Source organism: Rhyacophila brunnea, unplaced genomic scaffold (genome assembly GCF_057557595.1).
Source record: "Rhyacophila brunnea isolate RB1 unplaced genomic scaffold, BYU_Rbru_1.0 scaffold_22, whole genome shotgun sequence".
NCBI classification, from domain to species: Eukaryota; Metazoa; Arthropoda; class Insecta; order Trichoptera; family Rhyacophilidae; genus Rhyacophila; species Rhyacophila brunnea.
In genome coordinates this window covers 8,983,539-9,009,967 of record NW_028232882.1, presented here as the reverse complement: position 1 = coordinate 9,009,967, position 26,429 = coordinate 8,983,539, and the positions used below count along the sequence as shown (strand labels likewise).

Genomic DNA, 26,429 nt, shown 5'->3' with positions numbered 1-26,429 from the left:
GGGTTGCCGAATTGTTCAATAGTGAGTGATTTACTATGTGCTTATTACTTAATTGGATACTTGGTATTTTATATTATTATTATAGTTTAATACATATTATTATTATCTATATGGCCGGTCACAATGGTCTACGAATACAATGTATTGAGACTTTCACTGTGTTTTTTTTTTTAATATTGTCTGGTATTACTAATTGGGTCATCAATAATTTTTCACTGTGGTGGGTTTGTGGACATCGAAGCCTGACTCATCTACTGATTATGACCCTCCCCCCGCGATAAAAAATAAATAAAAACATATCTATTATTATTGAAGCTAACAATGATTTCAGTTTCAATTTATGTGGACATTACAAATTATAAGTTTAAGACGTTCACAACATGACATGAGACATTATTATAAAGAAGAAATAAAAAGAAAAGTAATAAAAAGGCGATAACTATGTTCAACCAAATTGCTTCGGGTGTTGATATTATATTCTACTTGCGTGAGGGTGAGTTTAGGTGGACGCTATTTTATATATTTGTTTAAATAGGGTCTCCTTAGCAAACTGGGTGTTTCTTCTTCTTACTTCTATATATTATGTATAATTGTATTTTCGCTGCTTTTGCTTTTCTATGTTTATATTATGGTCTCTTTTAATATTTTAATTTTTATTCCTTTTATTATTTTTCTTTTTTCTTTATAATAATGTTTCATGCCATGTTGTGAACGTCTTCAACTTATAATTTGTAATATCCACAATATGTTAAAAAATAAATAAATTGAATAAATTGAAATGATCATGAATGAATAAATCAGTAGCAAGGGTGAATCCATGTTCATAAAAAATACAGTAAATCCATGCACGTGTAAATGGGCTATAACACTAACATAATGTTTGACAGCTTAAGCTTCTATTCATTTAATTTCAATACAAGTACCTTAGTATCTACTAGAAAATATTATTGCGAAGCGTTCAGTAATGGACCAGAAAATCACAATACAGGTAAACGATTAACAAAAAGAATGACAAGCAAATGGAAGACCTTCGATTATCGAAATACATTATTATCGCTGAGCAGGTAACGAAATTATGTAAATCAAAATATGGGCAGATTTACATAAAGGTCACATTAAAAAACACATAACGCCGCTCTGGAAACTTGCCAAAAAAAAATGGGCAATGAATACACTTGTTGGTTTTTGCGGTAATTGTGTTTCTTTTGTTAGACAGCAAGATTGTAATAAAAATCGATTAAAATCAATAATGTGGGTAATAAACGAATGACTAACGGAAAAAAACAACTATCGCTTTTTCGCAATAGTAAAATGAGCAAAATTAGTTTTGGCAAATCAACAAAAATTATATTCTAAATTTAAATATGACACGTTCAAGAAGAAATATTTGACCACCATTTTGTTTAAAAGTCATATGGGGTATTAATAATTATATCGGGACAAAGATGATAAATTACAACTATAATTTAAAAAAATGCATGCTGCAAGAATGCTACAAAAATAATGGAAGTGGGTTGCCTTCTGGGTGAGAATATAAGAAGGTAAATCTCGAGTGTAGAGAAATATGTAATAAACTTAAGCACATTGCATTAGCGTTTATCACGTCAACGAAACGCGCATTCAATATTGGTAAAAATTGAGGACAGTCGTTTTATAATAAGTGGTAAAACGAATCTAGCTTCAAAGCATTGTTCCATGGCGAATTTGTAAACATTTTTATCTTATTAATCTGTTATGCGAGCACTAATATGAAGCGCCTAGTTTCAAAAGCCCCTAAAACGATTTTAGGTAGTTCTGAGAAAAATAAGAAAAACGGTTTTAGGTAGTTTTGAGAAAAATGAAAAAAAAACATATCTATTAAATCTGTGAACTTTATGTACTTATTTATTTTTTAAGAGTATTTTGGCTTTCCATTTTAGGGGCATTTGAAAAGCACAGCCAACCATTTTAGCGGGTTTTGAAATTTCCCGTAATTTTTGATCATACGTATTGACGGTTTTTGGCGTTTTTTTAAGTTCAATTTTTGGCCATCATATATGTAACAAAAATATCCATCTAAATATATTATTATCTAACTCAAAAATTTTCAAAAACCGTTTCAGGGGCTTTTGAAACTAGGCGCTTCATATCTCGGTGGAACCAAACATTGCTGATTTTTTTTATTCCATAGGTAAGGTTTCAACAACCCTTACGATTGCCGCGCGGCCCACGTGCGCCACGTTGGTCAAAATGGAGTTTTTATGGTATTGTCAAAGCATAAGCCTGGATACTCCTTAAACGTTGTAGATAATTTATTTATATAGTTTTGAAGCCTTATTATCCTTTAATTTTAAACATTTGATGACTGCCTAAAGTATTTTTATTACATAAAATAGTATTATTTTAAACCTCTCGATCTAATGTTTTAGAATATAGTGATATTTCAGTTCATCCATGTGCAGTGATGTTAAGTTTGTTAATTTTTAAACGCATTTATAAAACCATTCTCGTAAAAACCAAACCTCCACTCCGTGGAGGCCCATATTATGATCTTATTCGGACCATGTGGATATTCTGATTGGATCACTCTATAAAACAAGTGCCGTTCAGGTGAGTATACAAGGCGGTAAATTTGCATATAGATAAAAAAAGTGTAATGCGATCGCTGTTATACTGGTCCCGGACTGGGAGACATATATTTTTCGTTTATCAAATTGGTCATACTGGTCGATCTTGTACAAGATAGAATTATAGTATCGAGTTGGATTTAAAGACCTTAGGCGTCGTAAACTGGAGGAAAGCGGCTTTGAACAGACATGGATGGAGGCACACTCTGGAGAAGGGCAAGATCCAAATATGGTTGTGGGTACCGCCAGGAAAAAGTATTTTTTATATACTTATTTTAATTTGCACATTATTATAATATGTTTATTGTTTTTATTACGTACCTAATAGGTATTTTAATTATTTTTGTTATCGACCGTAATAATTGGACATAATAATTTAGGAAGGTACCTATAACAAGTTTCCAGAGTTCTTAATTTAAATTTACGAATTATGTTACTTTCATAATAATATGATGAAGAAATTGCATAATTTATGCAGGTAAATAAATAGTGGAAAAAAATATGAAATTACCATACTATAGAGGTAAGTAATTGTATAGACCACAATAAAAACAATTTAATATTCATCGTTGCTGATAAGATAAAGGGTTCATTGTACTTGAAAAAACCAAATGAATTTTAATGATATGGTTTCGAGATGCGTGCCGTGAAAATAAAATCAAAATGGAGGTCACGGCCTCCATTTTGTGTGACGAAAATTACCAGTGTAATGAAATGTCAGAAGGAAGTACTTATATATAATATGCGTATTGAGAGATATCGAATAATTGTTTGTAAATACGTCTACACGTTGAAAAACAACCAGATCCGGGGTTTTAACGCGGGACCCACGACACTAAAGTCGATACTTGACCGCTCAGCTATCGGAGCGTACGAATGGAAATAGGTATTCCTTATCACTTCTGACATCTCTGTCACGGCAGTTTTAATTTATGGTCACGTTGCACGTCGAGGCGATTTTGTAAGTGCAACCTTCTTCATCCATTCACTGGACGTCATCGAGCCAGGTTGAAAGCGTGTCTTCACCCTAGACGAAATTAATAAGAGTTTGTGTGGTTCGTTTTCTTATTTCTTCGTCACTTTCAAAGACATACCATCGGAATACCCAGTAATAAATTGGTAATAAAATCACTACCATAAAACAACTCCGTCAAAATGCAAGTTTTGACCGAATTCAACTGGGAGTCCCGCTAAACATTATCCGTTCGTTAGGTATTGGTTATATTAGATAAACTTTACTATTGGAAATTCCCGCAGAAATGACTGCGATAAGTTTCTTTCAACGAATAACTTTACTAACTACCTACAGCCTACACACAAATTGCATATACGAGTAGGTACTATAAAAAAGTAAGTCTGCTGGGAAAAACAATTTAAATTAAAATGGCCACTGAATTTATTTATAAAAAAATACAGTTATAATGAAAACTTTACTAATGTTAATTACAACCCCAAACGACGCAAAATAGAATTTGTTGCAAGCTAGTTTTCCAACTTAAAAATATTAGATCGGACATTAAAAAAACATTATGTTAAAGATGCAGTTATTATAATTGACCTTCGATAGTAGAGGAAACCGTGAACGAATAACATTCTTGAATAGTAATTACCAATTACTTAGTTATAGTGAAATTGTTACTATAATCTATTTCTTTATTCTGATAATAATTAATGGAAAATTAGCACGCGTCCTTTTTCCTTCCAAGAATGGAAGAATAACAATGATGCTTTTTATGAATGAACTTCAAGGTATTCTGACGCAGAGATTTCCTAACTTTTTATTGATGGAATGCCATACAAGTTCTTGATTTACCGCAGTTTGACGTAGACGTGACGAATATTATTAAATATTCGTACTTTGTTGTTATAGTATGAGAAAACGTATAGTATAAAACGACCACACTTTAATTAGTTAGGTTAAGTTAAGTTATTTTACAACGTTTTTATTAGCTCGTATTCTTGTTTGTCCGGTGGTTCTTTGTCCGGTACAAATCTTGCAACCGATTTTTAACTAACTTCTCGGCTAGCTGGACATTTGAAACTTTTTGAATATATTATCAGAACACGATGCCAATGCATTTTTAAAAATACTTTTAGCCATCTTTAAGTAGAATTGAATTCATTTTGCGTTACTGTGGAAATCAAAATGACATTTCAGTATTATTTCTATCAAGTACAATTGTTTTTTGATCGGTTAAGCTAGCAAGTCAAGTTTATGTGATTCAACAGAAAATTTAAAAACGTTCTATATAAAAAGTTCTTTTTATCTTGTAATTATTTATTTAAATATTTTCCACAGTCTGTAAAAAAAGTCACCTGCGGTGTATTTAAAAAAATAAGTCAGTATACTAAAAAATTGTTCCTGGCCTAATAATTACTACTTACACATTTTTTCGTGTTTTTAAACATTTTTAATCGGTCAAAAAATAAATCTTTGTGCTATTGGGGATTTTCTAATTTTGTGTTGCACCATAATATACGGGGAGAAGGTTGCATATTTCTGACCTAAGTGTCAAAAACTTATTAACATATTATTAATAAATAAACAGTAGAGATAATAAAATTTACTTTTTATTTCTGATAACTGTGAATAGTTAGTTATATTTTAATCTGCACAATTACAGATTGAACATCGTTGATATTATATTATTTACATTACAATGCCATTGATTCATTGATTGTATGTAGTGGTGGGTTTGAACCCGGGTGTACTGGCATGAAGTGACATGCAATCTTCAGTATTTCAAGGTGTATGTCAAGTAACGCCAAAGTCAATGACTTGACATTCAATAATTTATTATAGTCGGTACCTACCCATATCAAGGCTTAAACTAAAATTATATTACGGACTCTTTTAAAATCAATGGACCAAAATCATTTCCCTATCAGATTATACCTTGCGTAACAGATATTTTATAATATTTTTTTTTAAGAAGCAATATTATACAAAATTCTTACTTCAGATGCCATGAATCTATTTTTAAATATAAACTGACGTTTACCCTTTTCCAGTACCTACTCCCCGTTTTTAACTTGCTAAGAGAAAATACGTTGGTCTGTCTTCAGTAGACATTGCCGCTATACATAATATGATATCACGATCAAAAAATAGAGTAGAGCATGGCCCCTACTAGGAGGGGGCTAACAGGGCCCTAGCCTGGGGGCCCGGCGGGGCAGGTCAATCAAATAAGTGAGATAAACATACATCACAAATTTGCTTCACTAGGGAAAAAAAAATCAAAATATTACTATTTACTTAATATTATGTTGTTGTACCTACAATAATTTTTAATTGTGTACTCGATAACTCCATAATTCAAATGGACGTATGTATTAAAATATACAAAAAAACACTAAATATACCTACACATACATTTTACCGCGGATATAATTTTGGAAAACGCTACTGTAGAGCGTCACACTGCCTTTATCCTTAGCGATAGGTAAGGGGGCCCACTTCAGGATGTGGGGGCCATGGAGTTGAGTACAACTTACTATACGTTGGGTAGGGCTCAGTAAATGTAAACATTGAGTAATGAAGGAGATGATGGAAAATTCAATGTCCACACCGAAATCCGACAGTTCAAATGATGACAATGATCCGAGCGATTGTTCATTGTCTAGGAATATCGTGTACTCCTTAATTTTTTGATCATATACATATATTATATAACTGCCATTTGATTCGGACTAGTTATCTAAAGATTAATCATAATCACAGTACAGTATATTGGAAAAGCTATCATGGTTTGAGTTATATTACCAAAATGTCTTAATGCAATTCATTATGGGATTTGGACAGAACTGACTTCTAACTGTCTTATAAGCATGAGTCGGGTACAATTGAGCTAAGATTAATATTCTTTTATATTTTTATTTTTTGTATAAGAATAATTGTATAATTAATGTAAAGGAGAAAGCTATCTATGAGCTACAAAGAATGACAATAAGTTATCAGGAGCGATTCGGATTAGGTCTCTCCTGGAGACGTTAGACCATGGCCCCCCACATCCTTGAGCGGCCCCCCAACCTATCGCTAAGTTTCAGGTCAGTGTAATGTTCTACAGTGGTGTTCCCCAAATGGTTTTTCGTGGAACTCCATGGTTCCAAAGTAACATGCAACTCTTCGCCATATTAGATTTTTATTAGTCAGGAAACTTTTTTTTTACTATTAGAGCAAATTTGTGGTGTGCAGGGGCGGCTCTACCTTAAGAGACCAAGGGGACAGTCCCCCCCATCATTCTTTAATTAATATTCAATTAAATATTCATGTTACACATGCCTGCCACAATACATTGACTTTGTTAAGTATTAATTAATTATGAATTTTATTTGTACCGTTTACCCATCCTTGATTCTTGTTTCTTAGCGCAACCCTGTTAATGCTTCAGTCTACCTACATAGCAGTTATACGTACAATGATAATGTCGGATTGTGACTTCTGAGAACCGAGTTCCCTGTGGCCGGGACCTTCTGAGACGTACCCGTTCAAATCAAAGCAAATATTTATGCTAGCAAAGCAATTATGAGACGCTATATGCGATTGTCAGTTATGATTCTCAAAATTCTCTATCGCTATAACTGTGTAGAACATTAAGCACGACATATACACGTTTAGCTTTACATGTATTGGTGGTGGTCCGGGGATGCGATTCATTATACCCACCCCTGCATAAATGTTAGTACCTAGGTAAAAGTTGACGTACATATTATTATTATATTATCTTGTTGGTCGGGCATATCCTGTCACAAGTTGTTTTAGTTTGCCAGTCAGACGTCAGTGAATAGTGATCAACGGTCATTCATCTATTAAAATAAGTTTTAAATTATATTTGTTAATAGGTATACACTCTCTATATGTATTATGAAGTACTATTTGTAGATAGTCACGTTAGTAAAATAATTTTGATAAATAATATTAAGTAGGTACTATGATGAATGAGGTGGATTATTTATTGAAATATAAGTTCAGTACATTGACATTTGAAGATAAACTAGAAATGAAACGATTAGGACCTCACCAACCTAGTGATTTAGTTATTGTGTATGAACTAGTAAAACAAAAAAAAAAAAATATTTAAATCGGACTGATTTACTAAAAAAACGTGATCGACTGCAAGTGTATCCTTAAAAAGACTGTTTTGTTTTCCTTGTGGTTCGTGCGAAATTGGAATCCGTGGCCTATAAGTATTATATATTTCACCCCATCTGACCCCACTTACTAAAATATGCTAGAGCCGCCACTGGTGGTGTGTTTATGTCATTTCACTGGTCGACGCGCCACGCCGGGCCCCCAGGCTAGAGCCCTGTCAGCCCCCTTTAAGGGGGCCATGCGTCAGACCAATGCTAACATTTTCCCAGTGAAATTAGTCTATTTACATATTGAAAACTGTGTGCTGTCTGTCTTTAAGCCATTCTCCACACAAGTTATTTTTTACTGGATTTGCACTCCGAGCTTTAATACTAATAATTGGCATTCTTCTCAGTTATAGCTACTAATCATAGCCGATCGGGTTGATTTATGGTTGGATCAACTGCTTGTAACTTTCCCTTCTGATAAGGTAAACTTCTGTAGATTATTGATACATTTTCAATGTGTTATGTTTGATCATACATTAGGTGGTATAATAGTACCCACAATCAAACCATTGGTTACAAACCTTGGTTAATTTAATTCGTACATATATGGTTAGTAGTTTAAATAGAAGTAGATACTCACGTATTAGTTCGTTGCTGCCTTGAAGGCCTCCGTGAGGCTCCGCAGGCGAGTCCACAGACTGCGCGGATCCACTGAGCCCCCCGTTAACGTAGCCCCTCAATTGGGGACTTTGGCTTTTCTTCACCATTTCGATTGCCGTTGCCGAAAACGTGGTGGCTTCTCGAGAATCGATAACTCAGCTGACCGGCTTGGAGATAGATGACTCCTGTAAGAAAGACATATTTTCAGTATATTTCTTCATTCTGTATATGCGTCTACTTTTCTGTGTTGCTAGTCTACAATAAATTGCAATGTAATTAATGCAAGTAGATTTTTTTTTAGAATTATTAATAACCATGTCCTTGCTTTTTCGTACAAGGTGGTTGTTAGTAATTTTGGACAATAACGAACACCCAGGCTTTGAGAAACATATAAATATTGTGTCCTCACCGGGATCGAACCCAGAACGCTCGGGCAGAAGTCCAGTACCTTACCCACGAGCGCCGCTAATGCAAGTAGATTAACATTTATCTAGAAATCCATTCAATGTATTATCTAATCAAAACATAAAACGTAAGCATGGTAACGGTGGTTTTATGGGCAATTTCGGTCGATCAGTTTGATAAAATCGACATTCAATTATTCCTTTATTTACCGCCTCTTCAAAATTAATAAACAGGCAGGAACATAACAATGAATAATTATCCGTAGATACTAATTGAAACCAACACCCGAAAGAACCCTTCACTTAAATGATAACAATTATGATATTATAATAGTGATATCATCACGATAATTAATTTTCCAAAATTAATGATACGACAAAGTCAACTGAAATCAACATTGGAATAATCAAAGGTCATGGTTTAAAATCGCGTGCAGTGTATTTTGTTTTCCTCCCTTAATTAATTAATTAACACTGTTTACTAATTTAGTAATAACGACTAGGGCTTTCAAATTCAGGATTCTATAGGATAGGTACTATCATTATTTTATTCCGAAATACCGTAGTTAGGTTTTGTCTAATTTACTCGAAAATTACATACTTAATTGATGAACTAAAGAAACTGTTTAGTTTATGTACCTTTTGAACGGTTTCTACCGCTTAAGTACCTACTACTTCAATTATTGTCCAGAGCCATATTTTTATTCGTATTTATTGTATGTAATAAAAAATGTCGCCTGCGGTTTAATTTCATTTTGTGTTAATTGCCATATTATATAATATATGACTATATTAAACAATGATTAAATTTTCTTTTAACTGTCTCTTTGTGAGTTAGAATGAAGGGAATGGAAAATTAAGGTTTTCCTAAGTAGTGTCAATTGATATGACTGACACAAATGTAGAGAGTTAAGTTAAGGTAAGAAAGAGAGATTTTTTGTGAGTTATGTTGTCTAATTGAATAGCTATATTATAGCAAAGTGTCCGAGTATGAGGAATGTATCCGAAAATCAGTAACAAAAAATCCATAATAAATATATTATGGATTTTTTCGAAACGGACCCGCCACCCTGTATATCATTATTCTCTATGAGCGCCTTCTCAAAACGCTATGTGACAATGTCGCAGTCGAACATTGGTTATTTTTTATCAACTTAGTAAAAAATAATTACAAGATAAAAAGAACTTTTTATATACAACGTTTTTAAATTTACTGTTGAATCATATAAACTTGACTTGACTAGCTTAAACGATCAAAAATATTTGTACTTGACATGTCATGTTGATTTCCATAGTAACGCACGTATATATTAATAATTTAGTTGCTAGGACCCCAGGCCCCTAGCAACCAATAATGGTGTCGTAATAACTTTTCATACAAAATAGAATTAACTGAAAATTAATTCAATTCTACTTAAATATGGCTAAAAGTATTAAAAAAATGCATTGGCATCGTGTTCTGATATATTCTAAAAGTTTCAAATGTCTAGCTAGTCGGGAAGTTAGTTAAAAATCGATTGCAAGATTTGTACCGGACAAAGAACCACCGGACAAAATATAATAATACGAGCTAAGAAAAACGTTGTAATAATATCACTACAAATTTCCAATATTTAAATAAAAACTTTACTGTCTTATTATATTACAAATATAAGTTGTAATACAAATTTAATTTCAGTCAAATCAGTATTTTAAAATATTTTTGAAATTAGCACGTGCTTCGTCTGCATTACAAATATCGAACAATATTCTAATAACCGAAAAATAAAAACACTATAATTCCAATAATTAAAAAAAATGTTATTATCTAACGGCCAATGCAGAGATACTGATATTAAGTAAGCCTAGTTAGCTTAAGTTAATATTTTTCTTATTTTCACTAAGTCGACTATTTTGGCGTCGTAAGGTGGTGGCTATGGATTTGGTCTTAAGTTAAAATTTTAATGGATTATAACTTTATACTACTTCATAAAAGACAGGTTTTACCATTCGGCATGTTATACGGATAGAGATTGAAAATATATAATACTTTCGTGGGGTTACTGCTGAAAGTTGGTAAGTCTCGAAATCATGTTATGGAGTAATTACAATTTGAAGTTTGACATTCCCTCAAAAATCAGGCATAATGCTATTTTCTTTGTGCTTTATGTGTATGTTCTATAATATATCATTATATCGGATGGCCTTGAATGTTTTTTCTAGCATACATATTTTATGTATGAACACATAATTCTGAGTTAAATCTAAATACCCTAAATATCGACTACATCGACTATATTCCACCTACGTGAGGATGAGTATAGGTAGACGTTGTTTTATAAATTCTTAAAATAGGGTCCACTTAGCTCATTCGGTGTGCTTCCATGCTTTAATTATTTAATTTTTTATAATTTTGTATATTTTACTTTTATTTTCATACTGTTTTTGTGATACTGCATATATTTATTTCTTCTTTACACTGTTTCTTTGTTTTTAAATGTCATGTTATGGACGTCTTAAATTTGTAATTTGTAATATTCACGGTGTAAAAATAAATAAATTTTAATTTGTATATAGTCTTATAATTAAAAGATAACATGTTCTAATGGATTCAAATTCAAATTCCATCAAGTACTTTCTGTATAATTAACCGATGTGGGTTGTAAACGTCAGAACGATTGCTACGCGCTTCGTAGAGCGCCGTAGACCGTCTACGACATTATACGTGACCCGTTAAGCGTAGACGATATCTACTAAGGTTATCGCTAAGCAGTGCTATAAATAGCCCCTTATCTATACTGTTATTGTATAAGAGTCCATGATGTATAAAATAAAAATAGACAGATTAAAGAGACAGCGATGTGCCTTCATAGATTAAGGAACGTTTTCGCGAAACGGAGATAATTAACTATGTAGTAGTTTTTTCATATCTTGAATAGTATATAAACTGTATAGATAGCAGTAGCGAAGGGTGGAAGTAGGCTGTTAAGATTCGCCATAAATAGTGCACATTAAACTTGTTAGTCATACGTATATGTTGGTATTGGTTAGTTTTTAAAAATCAATTAAACCCTGCCTAAGCCAAACCATAATAGTTTTGGTATATTTTGAGCGATATTTGATTACTTATTTGTTTTCGTTGGATTAAGAATACATATTACACATATTAGGTATGTATTGTAGGTTTTTTTTTTTTTTAATTCATTAAGCCCAGCATAAACCAAAATATAATAGATAATACATGATATTCTATTTATAAAATATTCAAAGCTATGTATGATTTAATTGCATAATTTTAGATATTTTATAGATAAAACAAATACGTATGAATGACAAAGTTTAGTGTGAAATATTTATGGCGGATCTTAATAGCCTACCTCCACCCTTCGCCACTGATAGATAGTGTATGCGATCAGAGAACTTTAAGGGTATAACTAGGAGAATCTAGCAATTTAATAAGAAAGGCGCAATTTGATAATTTATACTGTTAATTTATATTTAAATAGTTAATAGGATCTTAAAATATTATGAAGAGAAATATTTTTTTTATTTTCAAAGATAAACTTACACTTTAAAAAAATATGTATAACTTGAAACCATCGATATTTATATCGAATCTAACTTTGGTGCGTTAACAATACCATTAATATTTAAAACACTTTTTGGTTGATCACTGATCTGTTTCGAGTAAACATGTTTTTTTGCGTAAAAATAAGATGTATGATAAATTTATAAAGACGGTTAGCTGAAAATTAATAGCCAATTTGAGACTAAACCAGACACATCATGATTAGGATAATCAGTTTTATACGATTATAAAGATAACCAAAAATATAAAAATGCAACGGACAAAGGTTATACCGGAAATGAAATGGGTTAATTAATATTTTCCCCACTGTCAGAACTTGGGTACTACCCTACCATTTTAAATTTCAAGAATAACAAATACTTGAGGTTTTACCATGCGCCACGTGAGTAATAATTAAAACAGGCGCGCATATCCGGATAATACATTCTTTTTAGTCATATCTCTTACTCTATGGTTGAAAAGATCCGTTTATTTATTAGTATTTCAATATGAATATTAAAATAGGTAAACGATGCTTTAAAAATGTGTCACGAGAAGATGCATATATTGTTAATAATAAAATTATATTAATTACTTAGTATTTATTACATATATATGATAATATCATGGCAAGTCTATTAAATAATCCAGCTAGAACTGCATTTACTGCGGTCAATAAAATACGAATAATAAAGGTATTCATTAGAAATCACTATGCACTGTTTACTTGAGCCGTGTAAATATAATAAAACAATCGTCAAGTATGTGATTTAATAATAAATTAGTTAAATTAAGATTCTAAAACCAATTACACGTCTTACACACATAGTATTTTATGTGTATGTACTAGTTTTGTCTTCGTGGATGTTACAGGATAAAGGACGCATTACACCAGGCCTATGCGACCCGCGAACTTTAATCGGATTTCTGAAAAAGTACTTTTTTCTACATTTTAACGCCTTTTAAAAAATAAAATTTGAATATACATAATTCAGTCAAATTCGAACAACTTAATGATTCTACCCGAAAAATGTAGGTTATTACAACGTTTTTCTTAGCTCGTATTCTTATTTGTCCGGTACAAATCTTGCAATCGATTTTTATCTAACTTCCCAACTAGCTAGACATTTGAAACTTTTAGAATATATCAGAACACGATGCCAATGCATTGTTTTAATACTTTTAGCCATCTTTAAGTAGAATTGAATTTATTTTCAGTTAATTCTATTTTGTATGAAAAGTTATTTCGACACCATTATTGGTTGGCAGGGGTCTGGGGTCCTAGCAACTAAATTATTAATATATACGTGCGTTACTATGGAAATCAACATGACATGTCAAGTACAAATTTTTTTGATCGTTTAAGCTAGTCAAGTCAAGTTTATATTATGGTTCAACAGAAAAATTAAAAACGTTGTATATAAAAAGTTATTTTTAGCTTGTAATTTTTTTATTTTTTGGATTAACCTGCATATTATGTGAACAAACATTTTCAATTAAGAATATCAATAAAAACTCTTTACAATCAAGCGTCACCTATAAAAATTTACAAGCAGCTTTAAGAATCTCAACAACAAAATTAACACCTGACATTGATTAGAAAAATCTTGAAAAATGTAAAACCGTTTAATTCTTCTCATTAAAGTGTCGGCCATTAGAGATTCATTTATTTTTTTACATTGAAAACCCTTTTTCATGAATCATGTATGTGTAAAAATAGTATTTTACTTGCGGCACGCGATTTTATATTTCTAATGTGGCTCTTCACCTAAAAAGTTTTCCCAGACCTGCATTACACGGTCATATTAGTGATTATCGTTGATGCGGTAGAAAAATGCAGTCGTGTTTTGATATGGTTTTCTAAGGATTGCAATACCGAACCGAATGAAAATATAAATGATGGTAGGTATATCTTTTTGAATATCGGTATTTTGTTAAAAACAGAAGTATCTATCAATAAAAATATACACATAAAAATCACTTTAAAGTAATAATATTGTATAGAGAAAGTATCTAACTACATATAATACTTTGTTGACGTGTAAAACTATGAATAGATTATTAGATCACAGATCAAACCACAAATTTGCTCTTATAGTAAAAAAAAAGTCGACTAACGATTATTAACATTCATAAATATGTGGATGTGCAATGTAATTCGATGTCATAATTAAATGATAATTCACGTGTACTTACAATTTTATTTTATAATTATTTAATAATTATTTTAATTGTATTCTCTAACTTACAAAATGGCTTTTTATCTGATATGGCGAAGGGTTGCATGTTACTTGGCTACCACAAAAGGAAGTCGCGATCAGTGCTTCATAATACCTATGCTAAGTGCCGACAACTCAGTAAATCGAAAGGATTTATTTAAAAATCACTAAAAATACACGAAATACCCTTAATCCTGGGGTTCCGTGGAAACCACTTGGGGATCACTACTGTAGAAAATCACACTGTCATTAACCTTAGCGATAGGTACGGAGGCCGCCATAGATCCAGGCCCGAGGGTCCGCTTTGGTATGTGGGGGGCAACTTTCATATAAGAGTTTCATCATACCATTTTTACTAACCATTTTTATAGCATTTATCAAAATCGTGAAAAGCAATTGTACCAAGTATGAGCCCTGTGAGGCATTAGAAAGGGATACTCGGCCAACGCAATTGAAAAGCGGTACCTCTGGATCATCCAAGAATGAGAAAGTTTCTGGATGAGACCAAAACCAAGGGTTGTGGTACAAAAAAGGATGACGATGATGATGTATTATAATATTTAATGTTAATTTAATAAAACAAAGAAGCGACTGGAAAGTTGGCTTGATATTGTCTTACAGAAACGAGCACATGGCGGATTTTCATATTTGTACAATTATAATTAACACTGTGCAAACAATGTAACTGTCTGAAAAACAAGACTCTGAATTACATTATTTCTTAACATTAACTCAAGTATCCTCTAGTAATAAAATTAATGAACATCTTAAAATAGGTAACCTTAGAACCTAACGTGATATTTTAAATCACAAGACAATTTGAATTTCGAATAGGATTTTGTCGTTTATAATGTGTATATATATGTCAGTGGCGGAGAGTGGAGATAGGGTGTTAAGATCCGCGATAAATAGTGCACACTAAACTTTGTCAGTCGTACGGATTTATTTTCATTGAAATAAGACTACAATTTACAGATGGTGTTGGTAGGTTTTTAAAATTAAATTAAACTGCGAAACCAAGCCATAATAGATAACAATAAAAAAATACTCGTATATCTATAAAATTATGCAATTAAATCATATATAACTTTGAATATTTTATAGATGGAATAATTATTTGTATCTATTATAGTCTGGTTTAGGCAGGGCTTAAGAATTTAAAAAAAATAACCAATATATAATATGTGTAGTATGTACCTATTCTTAAATCCAACGAAAACAAATATGTATTAATAAAAACGTGTGCACAATTTTGTCGTATCGCCCAAAATATACCAAAACTATTAGGTATGGTTTGGTTGAAGCAGAGTTTAATTGATTTTTAAAAACTAACCAATACCATATTATGTAAATTGTAGTCTTAGTTCAATAAAAACAAATACGTATGTCTAACAAAGATTAATGTGCACGATTTATGGCGGATATTAACAGCTTACGACCACCCTTCGCTACTAGTATATATTATTATTATGTATTGTTTTCATTATTTAATAACTAATATATTTACTCGAAAGCCTTCTAATATTTTCTTAATATCTCGAAAAGGTGGGGATATTTCCGGGAACATGTTGATAAGTCTAAAAACGTCAATTCTCAGGGCAGTTGTTTTTCTGTGGTAAATCAGGAATGTTTTTAAATTTTAGTTTGTTACAAACATTTTACTAAAAATTAAACATATCTAAAAACAAATAATTTGATTTAGCACAAAATGCCAAGCGTACAAATACTCTTGAGACATATTCACGCCATATACCAATTTATTACTTATTGATTGTAGTGTGTATGTACATACACATAATTATAATATATATATATATATATCTACAAGTCTTTACACACGTATCTAATTTATTTCATTAAAGCGATACTTACATATATCATACAAATAAATTGTTATGCAAATAATGCACCTGTGCATTTGCTCATCTCGTGGACAGTGATATGAAGTCATGGGTGTTTAACCTTTTTGATATTGGGAGCTATACAATAAACCTTAATTAAATAAATTAATAAAACAATTTACGCGGGAGATTTTAAAAAAAGTAAAAAAAACGTAGAAGGAAACAGGAATAATGAATTGATAATACACAACATTTAACAATATACATCAGGGGTCGTCAACCTTTTTATACCTACCGCACACTTTTGTTTCTGTGTTAGTAGTAAAATTTTCTAATCGCCCACCGGTTCCACAGTAATGGTGATTTATAAAGTAGTAATGTAACTTTACTTTATAAAATTTATAAACCAGAGTTACAGGAAGTTAAAACATATAATAATAATTACTTACCAAATACTTTATGTCAGACTTTCGCTAAGTTTGGCAGAATAAATCTTTATAAAACAATTCACTGTAGTTAAATATGTCTTTTTATTTATACTTTGCACACATATAAGCATAAAGTCTGATAAAATTACATTCAATTAATTAAATTAATAACGAAATCCCTGAGGCTGATGCTACGTAATAAATAGTGGACGGTACAATTATAACAAATATTTTTTTTAAATTTAAATTGTGACGGGTGATTTTATAAAAACATAATGAAAATGTTTTATAAGCCCATACCCGCCCACCATGAAAACTGGAACGCCCACTAGTGGGCGGTAGGAACCAGGTTGACTACCCTGATATACATAATGTTATTTTCTTACATCGTGTTTATTATGCATTGAACAAAAATTTGTTTAAATGAAAAAATATTATCATGTAATAACATGAACTTATACTATACATTATCTAGCGGTTGGACACAGGCGTAATACGTAATAAGAATAAGTAGTAGTTATGCGCATTTACGTTGAGTACAAACCTATTATTTAAACAACCGGTAATGCCCTTGGAACGGGAACATTTTTCACGGGCATTTCATAACTGACTTGCCTATGCGACGTCCGATATCTATCATTTTTACGATTTTTCTTTTATCGCAACATTGAATATAATATCCAACAACAAACATATCCGGCTAAATTTTCAATTGAATTTGATTTTTAAATTTATTTATTTTTTAACATCACTGTGGACATTACAAATTATAAGTTTAAGACGATCACAACATGGCATAAAACATTATTATAAAGAAGGTAAAAAAGGTAATAAAAGCGATAAAAATGAAAATATAAAAAGAGAACATAATATAAACATACAAAATCAGTAAAAATACAATAATTATACATATTATAGAAGTTCAAAGAAGTACACCGAGTTAGCTAAGGAGACCCTATTTTAAGAAGTTATAAAATAGCGTCCACCTAAACTTACTTTCACGCGGGTTGAATATATCAACACCCGAAGAAATTTGGTTGAACATAGTTATCGCCCTCCCAATTGGCATTATCAGTGGCGCGTTGGTTCGTGCACCTTGGGAAAATAAACAACTGATGCTCCCTATTTCTAAGATAGTTATCAGGGACACACAGGTCAACACTACCCAGTATGGAAGAGTTCTCATTTCTACCTCGTATAAGTCGAAAAAAATACGTAGCTAAATAAAGATATCTTCTAAATTGCAGACTGCAGTATGTAAGCATACCTAAGAGAGAGTCAGTTGGATAAAGGTACGGATAGTATCCGTACAACCTCAAGTAAAGGATTCTCAAGAATTTCTTCTGAACCCCTCGACTCGATCAACTGATGCGGTGCCCAAACAATAGACCCACTGTCAAGACTGCTTCAAACTAAAGAATTAAACAAAAGTTTTAATACCGTAACATACGAAAAGACCCGGGAAGTACGCATGACGAAGCCCAACATCTTAAGCACCTGTTACAAATGGTAACTATATGGCTAAAGAGTTTCGTTTTAAAAAAAATCCAATTAAATGCTCAATATGTGAGTCTCTATTATAATAATGTAAATATTTATTAGAAAATCTTGAATGATCTATTAATTGGGCAATGTAAACAATATTCTGAACTATCCAGCGTTTTGTAAATATTTGATTATTAATGATACATTAGTCATATTTAATAGTATTATAGATTTTATATAATATAATAAACAAAAATGAATTTATTAGCATCATAAAAAATAGCGACACATTACCCAATTAAGGAACGTGTGCCCCAATATAAATATTTAGGAACACATACAGGTGAATGAGAAAATGGGACAAGTCTATAATAAATCACAAGAATTGAGATTGCAAGGAGTGCCTTTTTCAAAATGAGACGCCACCTTACCAATCTAGACCATAACCTAAATCTGAGACTGTGTATGGTTTGCCATTATGTTCTCTAAATCATTTTCTAGGGTATGGATGCTTAACCAGGAGATTTCACGAAGAGTAGCTCGGAGTAGGAGCACGGAGCAATGGAGCAATGTGGTTTTACCCGGAGCATAGAAAATCCGCTCCGGATGTTTTTTTATTATTAAATTTTCGTCCTAAAATCTAATGAAAATATTATATTTGACATTTTGCAACACTGAAATTATTTGAAATACGGAACACTGTCGAGTAATAGATAACAGAGGCAGATAATGAACGACGATTTACTGTTGAAAATTTTGTTTAATATAAATAATCATGAAAAGGACGAATAATCGAATAATAATTGACCCTGGAGCAAGTATTAGGTCCCGGAGCAACTCAAAAAAGGGTCCGCTCCAACCCTCTGGATAAAACGCTGACGTTATCAAACAAATAGAAAAGGATCGAGAAGTTCTGCGTAGTATCAAAACCAGAAAACTACAGTACTTCAGCCACGTTATAAGAGGACAAAAGTAAAGCATACCCAAACTTGTAATCCAAGGAAAAATCAATGGTAAACGTTGCAGAGTGCGACGCCGTATTTCATGATTTAAGAACCTCTGTAATTGGTGTGAGGGTAGCTTTAAGGAACTGTTCTGGGTAACAGATGATATACTAAAGGTTGCCCTAATGGTGGCAGATGACCGCTGAGAGATGGCAGGATAAGAAGAAGAGAAAAATATAGTATTATGAAAAATGGGATAAAACTTATTTATCGGGTTAAAATTATAGTAGGTATGCTGGGAACACCAAGACTGAATACCGAATATATACATTATAATGGATTTAAGTATTGTACTATTCCATTTGAGTCGTTTTTTGCGACCCGGGATTTGCCTTTCGGCATCTTCAGGCACTAAACACTTGATCATCCTAGTGTAGGTATATTTCAGTTAGTACATCAGTGTATATTTGTCTTTAGAATTATACTATATTTAATCCATTAGAATTTAAATTCAAATTTCATCAAGTACCTTCGGTCGATAGTATTAATATTATGAATATAATCATGGTATGTTGTTAAGGTGACAGATCAATAAACGCATTATTCTATTTTTATTAAATAATAAATTTTTATTTATAAAAAAATATTGTATTTATTTAAATATATAACAAAGTCTGGAATGTTATCAATAATTTATTCATAAAGTAGATACAATATTTTTTTTTATTATAATAAAAATTGATTGTGGAGGTTAATAACAGTGTAATATAAGTATTGTAGAAAGAATATAAGCGGTCAGAGTACTTTTATTAAAAAAACGGTTTAGATAATCGCGTTTTTATAAGTACAGATCGATTTTTACAGACAATAGTTTCTAATCAACTAAGTATTTTTTTTTATTAATTCTCAAAAGAATTGCGACACACTGTATGTCACTTTCATATTAATACACTCAGATTGTATAATATATTATATTATGTAGGAATAAAAATGCGGTAACATTTACTATGGAATTGGCACGGTTCGTATTTTAAATCTATGGTTAGCACAATGTGTATAGTATTGTCAATTCATGGAATTGGTTCAAATTCTTCAAAAAACAATTAAACTTAATCCGAAACTTAACACTAATCAAAAAGTCCTGGAACGTTGATTAATTGTTATAATATTTTAAATTCCTCCCCTCATATTACAATGGTGTGTTTTAAGATTTTTAGAATAAAGTCAATCAGAAGTTAGCGATGTGGTCATTCGTATGCGGAAATTTGTACGTAAACAGTTATTTTTACTGAGTATATTCGTACGTATGCTACAACATGCGGCGAATTTTATGAGACGTCTTTACTAGGTTAGGTTAGGTTAGGTTAGGGTTAATCTAATTGGATCAGTAATATTTGCAAACAATCGCCGCATTTTGTAAGATACGTACAACTGTACGGTGACATGTTCAACGAAGAACTCGTCATTTGATAAAATGTTATACGAACTCATGTTTCACGCACTGCGGCGCACGAATAAGTGTCCCACGATAAACTGCATACGTACAACTTACATGTAACTGTGGTCAGTGAGTCAACGTAAGATTGGTGTTAATAATCAAATTGAATAAACCGCTTGAATGAACAAAAATTATATAGCTATAAATTTGCCAATATCTTCGGTCTTGGACTATTTAATCGTATGTTTCGCGGTTTATTGAGTATGCGTATACATAAATTTAAATTATTGATTTGTTTTCTATGTTAAAAATAACATAATATTGATCAGAACTGCATAAAACGTGCCGTAGTGTATCGTACATTAAACTAATCCGGATTAAATATTCATTCATGTAACGTTATGGATGTTAAACCGAAATTTTGGTAACTTGGCACATGAAATTTAACTCGAGATATGGTGAAAGAACTAACCTGCAGTTGGTGATGCCAATTGGGAGACCAATAGATGTGTTCAACGAAAGTGATTCGGATATAGATATAGGTGTTCCGTTTTAGCGAGTTGAGTATTTATAGGTGAATAATGTTTTGTATCTATTTAACACACTTACAATATTTAATAAACCATTTATTTTACTCAACGAATAATTCGCAAGATTTGAGAATGTAACATTCCATAATATATTGAATATACATAACTTGAAACCACCTCAGATATATACATATTAGATGAACATACATAACTTGAAAACATACGATGCTCGGCGGGATTTTAACCCGTATATCCACTGGTATCGCGCCAATATGCTTTAACCAATGAAGCTACGAGCCTCCTACCTAATTGCGATTATTTAAACTAGTAGGTCCTACATGAAATGCTTATCAAATTGAAAATGTGATTTTTCCTAATAGGTATTTTTTTCAATTTCAATTTCAATTTTAATTTATTTTACATATTGTGGACATTACAAATTATAAGTTCAAGACGTTCACAACATGACATTTAGAAACAAATAAATATTATTAAAAAAGTATTATGTAATATTGTAATTATGCAATATTAAGTTATTCTATAGTATAAATGTGTAAATACAAAAAATATGAAGTATATAGGTACAAGGAAGTACACCGGATGAGTTAAGCAGACCCTATTTTAAGAATTTATAAAATAACGTCCACCTATACTCATTCTCACGTAGATGGAATATATCAACATCCGAAGCAATTTGGTTGAACAGAGTTATTGCTCTACCAATTGGCATCACCAATGGCAGGTTAGTTCTGCTCCTCGGGAGAACAAACAACTGATGCTCCCGATTTCTAAGATAGTTATCAGGGACACACAAGTCAATATTACCAAGAATGGCAGAGTTCTCATTCACACCACGTATTAGTCGAAAAAAATACGTGGCCAAATATTGATATCTTCTAGCACTTAAACTACAGTATGTTAGCATACCTAAGAGAAAGTCAGTTGGATAAAGCCACGGATAGTATCCATATAACCTCAAATAAAGGAGTCTCAAAAATTTCTTTTGAACTCGCTCCACCATAAGGTCATATTTCAACTGATGCGGGGCCCAAACAATCGACCCACTCTCAAGCCGGCTTCTTACTAAGGAATTATAAAGAATTTTTAATACAGTAACATCCGAAAAGACCCGGGAAGTACGCAAGACGAAGCCCAACATTTGTAGCGCCTTTTTACAAATGATAGCTATATGACCACTAAATGACAGCTTACTGTCAAACGTAATGCCAAGATCCCTTACAGATGGTATTCGCGAAAGAACTCTGCCATTCATCGAATATTGGAAAAATAATACTCGCGAGGCTCTGGTAAATGATAAAATATTGCATTTTTCAATATTGAAGTCCAGTTTGTTACGCCTGCCCCAATCTAATATATTGTCTATATCAAGTTGGAGTTGACGACAATCGTCCAAGGTCACAACTTCCATGAAGAGTTTCATGTCATCAGCGAACAACAAAAACATAGCATTTTTAATGACCATTGCTATGTCATTTATAAAAATCGTAAACAGCAATGGCCCCAAGTTTGAGCCCTGAGGCACACCAGAAAATGTATTGAACATCTGTGACTGATAGACGCCATACGATACGTATTGTTGACGATTCCTAAAATAGCTCCCGAATAACTTCAGAAAACGATCGGACAATCCAATTAGTTGGAGTTTTTCCAACAGGATGTCCTGATCGACTCTGTCAAACGCTTTTGAGAAGTCATTGTAGGAACAGTCAACCTGATGGCCTCTATCTAGTGCTGACGACACATAATCTACAAATACCATCAGGTTAGTTTCCGTTGATCGGCCAACTCTAAATCCATGCTGCTCATTTATTATAAATGACTCAATTTTTGGATAAATCATGTTATGCATGATCATCTCAAGAACTTTTGCGGGTGCCGAGAGAACAGCCACCGGCCTGTAGTTCTCCACTGATGACTCAGCACCACTCTTATGGATTGGAGTAACTTTTGACATCTTCCACAATTCGGGAAAGATACCCGTCTCCATCACAAGATTAAATATATATGAAAGCGGGCCTTTGACAAAGTCAATACACCCCTTTAAAAAAAATGTTGGGAGATTATCCGGCCCGAAAAATCGTGTTTTTTTTAGCTTTTTAATGAACCTAAACACAATAGCAACATCAATCGGAAGGATATCAATAGATTGGGCACCGCGTGATGGTTTTCTTGACGTTGAGGCAACATCCAGATTCGGACTACTACTTGCGTAGACAGACCTAAAGTGACCGGCAAATGCCTCTGCCACTCCAGATCCGGTCACCTCTTCGCCTTTCCAACTCATTGAATTGGCAAACCCACCATCCCTTCTTAAAGATTTAACATAGTCCCAAAACGATTTAGAATTTTCGCGGATGCAATTTTCTACCGTTTCTATATGCGCTCGATAGGCCAGTCGAACAGCTTGCCGCACTCTTGAGCGATAAAGACTAAACATTTCATAGTCTTGCTGAATATGCTTAGTCTTCCAAGTTCTAATACTTTCCTGTGTTAAAAATGATCGATATTAGTAACTATTTAGTTACTATTTCGTTAGATTTATGTCACGTTTTCTACAAACTCTTGTCGCCTCTGTCGCATTACATCAAACCTCCCCCATTTAGAACTGACGTCATATACGAAAGACCCCCAAGGGAGGTTTATCGACTCTGATCAATTATGGTAATGGTGATGTGCCAAGATGACAGCCATGGTAATGAAAACTAAAAGTAGGTAGTCAGGTAAGTTGAGGTCAAGTATATAATGGAATAAGTGTGTAGCTATTTCATGTTTCTGATTATAATATTATTTGTATACTCAAGTACCTATGTTGAACAAATCTTCAGGTGTGTAATCATAATCAAAGTCCAAAATATTTACACGTTTTTATTTGTTCTGTAAGCTATGAAATCTACAAATCAATAAATTTAATAAACTGTTTCTTTATTACTCAAATAATAATTCATAAGATAAGAGAATGTACATAATATTAATAACATTCTTTAAAGAAAAAATAAAATTTTGTTTACTATTCGTTGAAAATATAAAAAAAAGTTTATTATATTATTAGCAAGTGCAAGTAGGTATCTACCGTTACCGACGATTGCTGGTAGTCAATATAAGTATGTAGATACCAGTGGCGTGTGGTGACTTTTACTTGTAGGGATGCTTTTACTATTTTACTTATTTAAAAAAATACACATTGAGCACATAACAAATTATTAATTCAAGACGTTCACAACATGACATTTAGAATAAAAAGCACAGGTAAATCGACTAAGTAGAGAGAAAAAAACAAAACGATAATAAAAAAAAAAAAATGAAAATATAGTTTTGAAAACAAAATACATAATGCATCGCTAAACATGTCTTCATCTCTAGGGAGTGCATTGACCAGCTGCACAGTCCTCGCTGTGTTTTTTTTCTTTCCGAGTTTGCATCTTGTGGTTTGTGATATTGCATTTTGAAACATTGCTATATTCAAAAAAAAAAATATTTACGTAATATTACTTAATAATATAGAACCTCTTAAAATATAAATTTGATTTTATAATTGTTGCACAACGTACTTAATAAATAATATTATAGCATAGCATTTTATTGATTATTTCTGGGAATGCTCCGTCTCTACAGCATCTATTGACTGCACGTCAATTATACGTAAATTCGTTAATCCCTGCCTTAACCAAACTATAATCGGTAAAAAATATTCTTGTATCTTTAAAGTATCTAAAATGGTCTGTGGTTTAATGGCATAATTTTAGATATTTGTAGATTAATGAATGTTTTTGACTATTATCTACTATGGGATTAGGCAAAGGTTTAATCCATTTTTAAAAACTAACTAACTCTATCTACAAATTGCAGTCTTAGTTCAATGAAAACAAATACGGTTGGTGCCAAAGAGATTGAGGAGTCCAATCTCTTTGGTTGGTGCACTATTTATGTCCGATATTAACAATCTACCCCCATCCTTCTCCACTGGATTTTACTAACTAAATGAAATGTGTGTAGTTATGATATATGTAATATATTTATAAAAACATACTACTAACTAGTTTTACCAGAGAATTTTAGTCAATGCCAAGAACGGATAATTGGTGCTCATTATGATGTATACGTTTTTTCGTAAGGTATAAACCGTCTTTCAACTAGGGATGTCATATTATCTAAAGATAAGGTACTATAAATAATTATACTATATATGTACTATAAATTATAGTAGATATTTTTTGACGGCCTTACTTACAACTTTACGTATAAATTATATATGCTTACAACCGTGCCAACGGTATGAAAAAAATACAGTGTTTTCGATCGATCTATAGTCCGGAGTTGTGTAATATTTAAAAAAAATTGGTGTGTGTACTTATGTACGCGCGTTAGAAGTTATACTTCTTTGGCATAACAAAACAAAAACAAAACTTGTGATAACCTAGATTTTTCGACTAGCTCTTAATTATATTGTTAAATTACACACTCAATAAAAAGGGCCGCTTATTAGAGCGCCGTTGGTTTATTTCTATACACTAACCTATATTACTAAATTATATTACTAAATTATATAATTATTTATCGTTGTTTTTATTTTTAAAGTAACAACTGTCACGCTGACGTTTAATCGTTTGCTTACGTAAGGAATTTCAAATGGCTGACAATAATAAATTCATTGCCTAGGCAACGGAACGATTCTGTTATCAAACTTGCGTTTGTATAGAGCTGACTGATTCGCAGCTAACTTCATACTGTCGCGCATTTTCGTAACGGTGTGCGTGCGCAGCTCTCAATTTCACTCTCTACCAAACGCCCCAAAACAAGTATAATTTCAAAAAAAAAATAACAATATTACCTACCAGGTTTTACAATTTTCTTAGTTGTAACACCTGTAGTAAAAATATATAACTAAAAAATGTATCTATTATTTCAAGACAAACAAAAAAATCGTTGCATTTTATCCAAATCTAATATCTATTGTGTCATTTTTGTCTTTTTTCGGCACGTCAAAGGCACTTTGCGAAACTAACTTTACAAAATAAGAACATAAAAATTCGCCAAACCAGTTGCACTTGACATTTTGCACAGTAATTTTAATTAACTCACATACGTATAAGGAATAATTTATAAATCAAAATAATATTACATATATGTACCTACTTTAAATAATATATTTTTGAATAATTTAATCCACTTTCAGGCTGTACGGGCGCCACGTTAATAATTTAATTCCGTCCTTGACTTTGTTTTTTAA

The 26,429-nt window shown here is 32.1% G+C and overlaps 1 protein-coding gene across 1 annotated transcript in view; it reads right to left on the bottom strand.

The window, feature by feature from the left end:
• The window catches only part of Esp (Epidermal stripes and patches), an 80,111-nt gene that overhangs the window by 22,945 nt on the left and 30,737 nt on the right, over positions 1 to 26,429 (bottom strand). The window contains exon 2 of the mRNA XM_085949961.1: positions 8,326 to 8,530. Coding sequence (XP_085806087.1) covers positions 8,326 to 8,452 — 127 coding nt within the window. The 5' untranslated portion in view covers positions 8,453 to 8,530. The remainder of the gene's footprint in view (positions 1 to 8,325; positions 8,531 to 26,429) is intronic.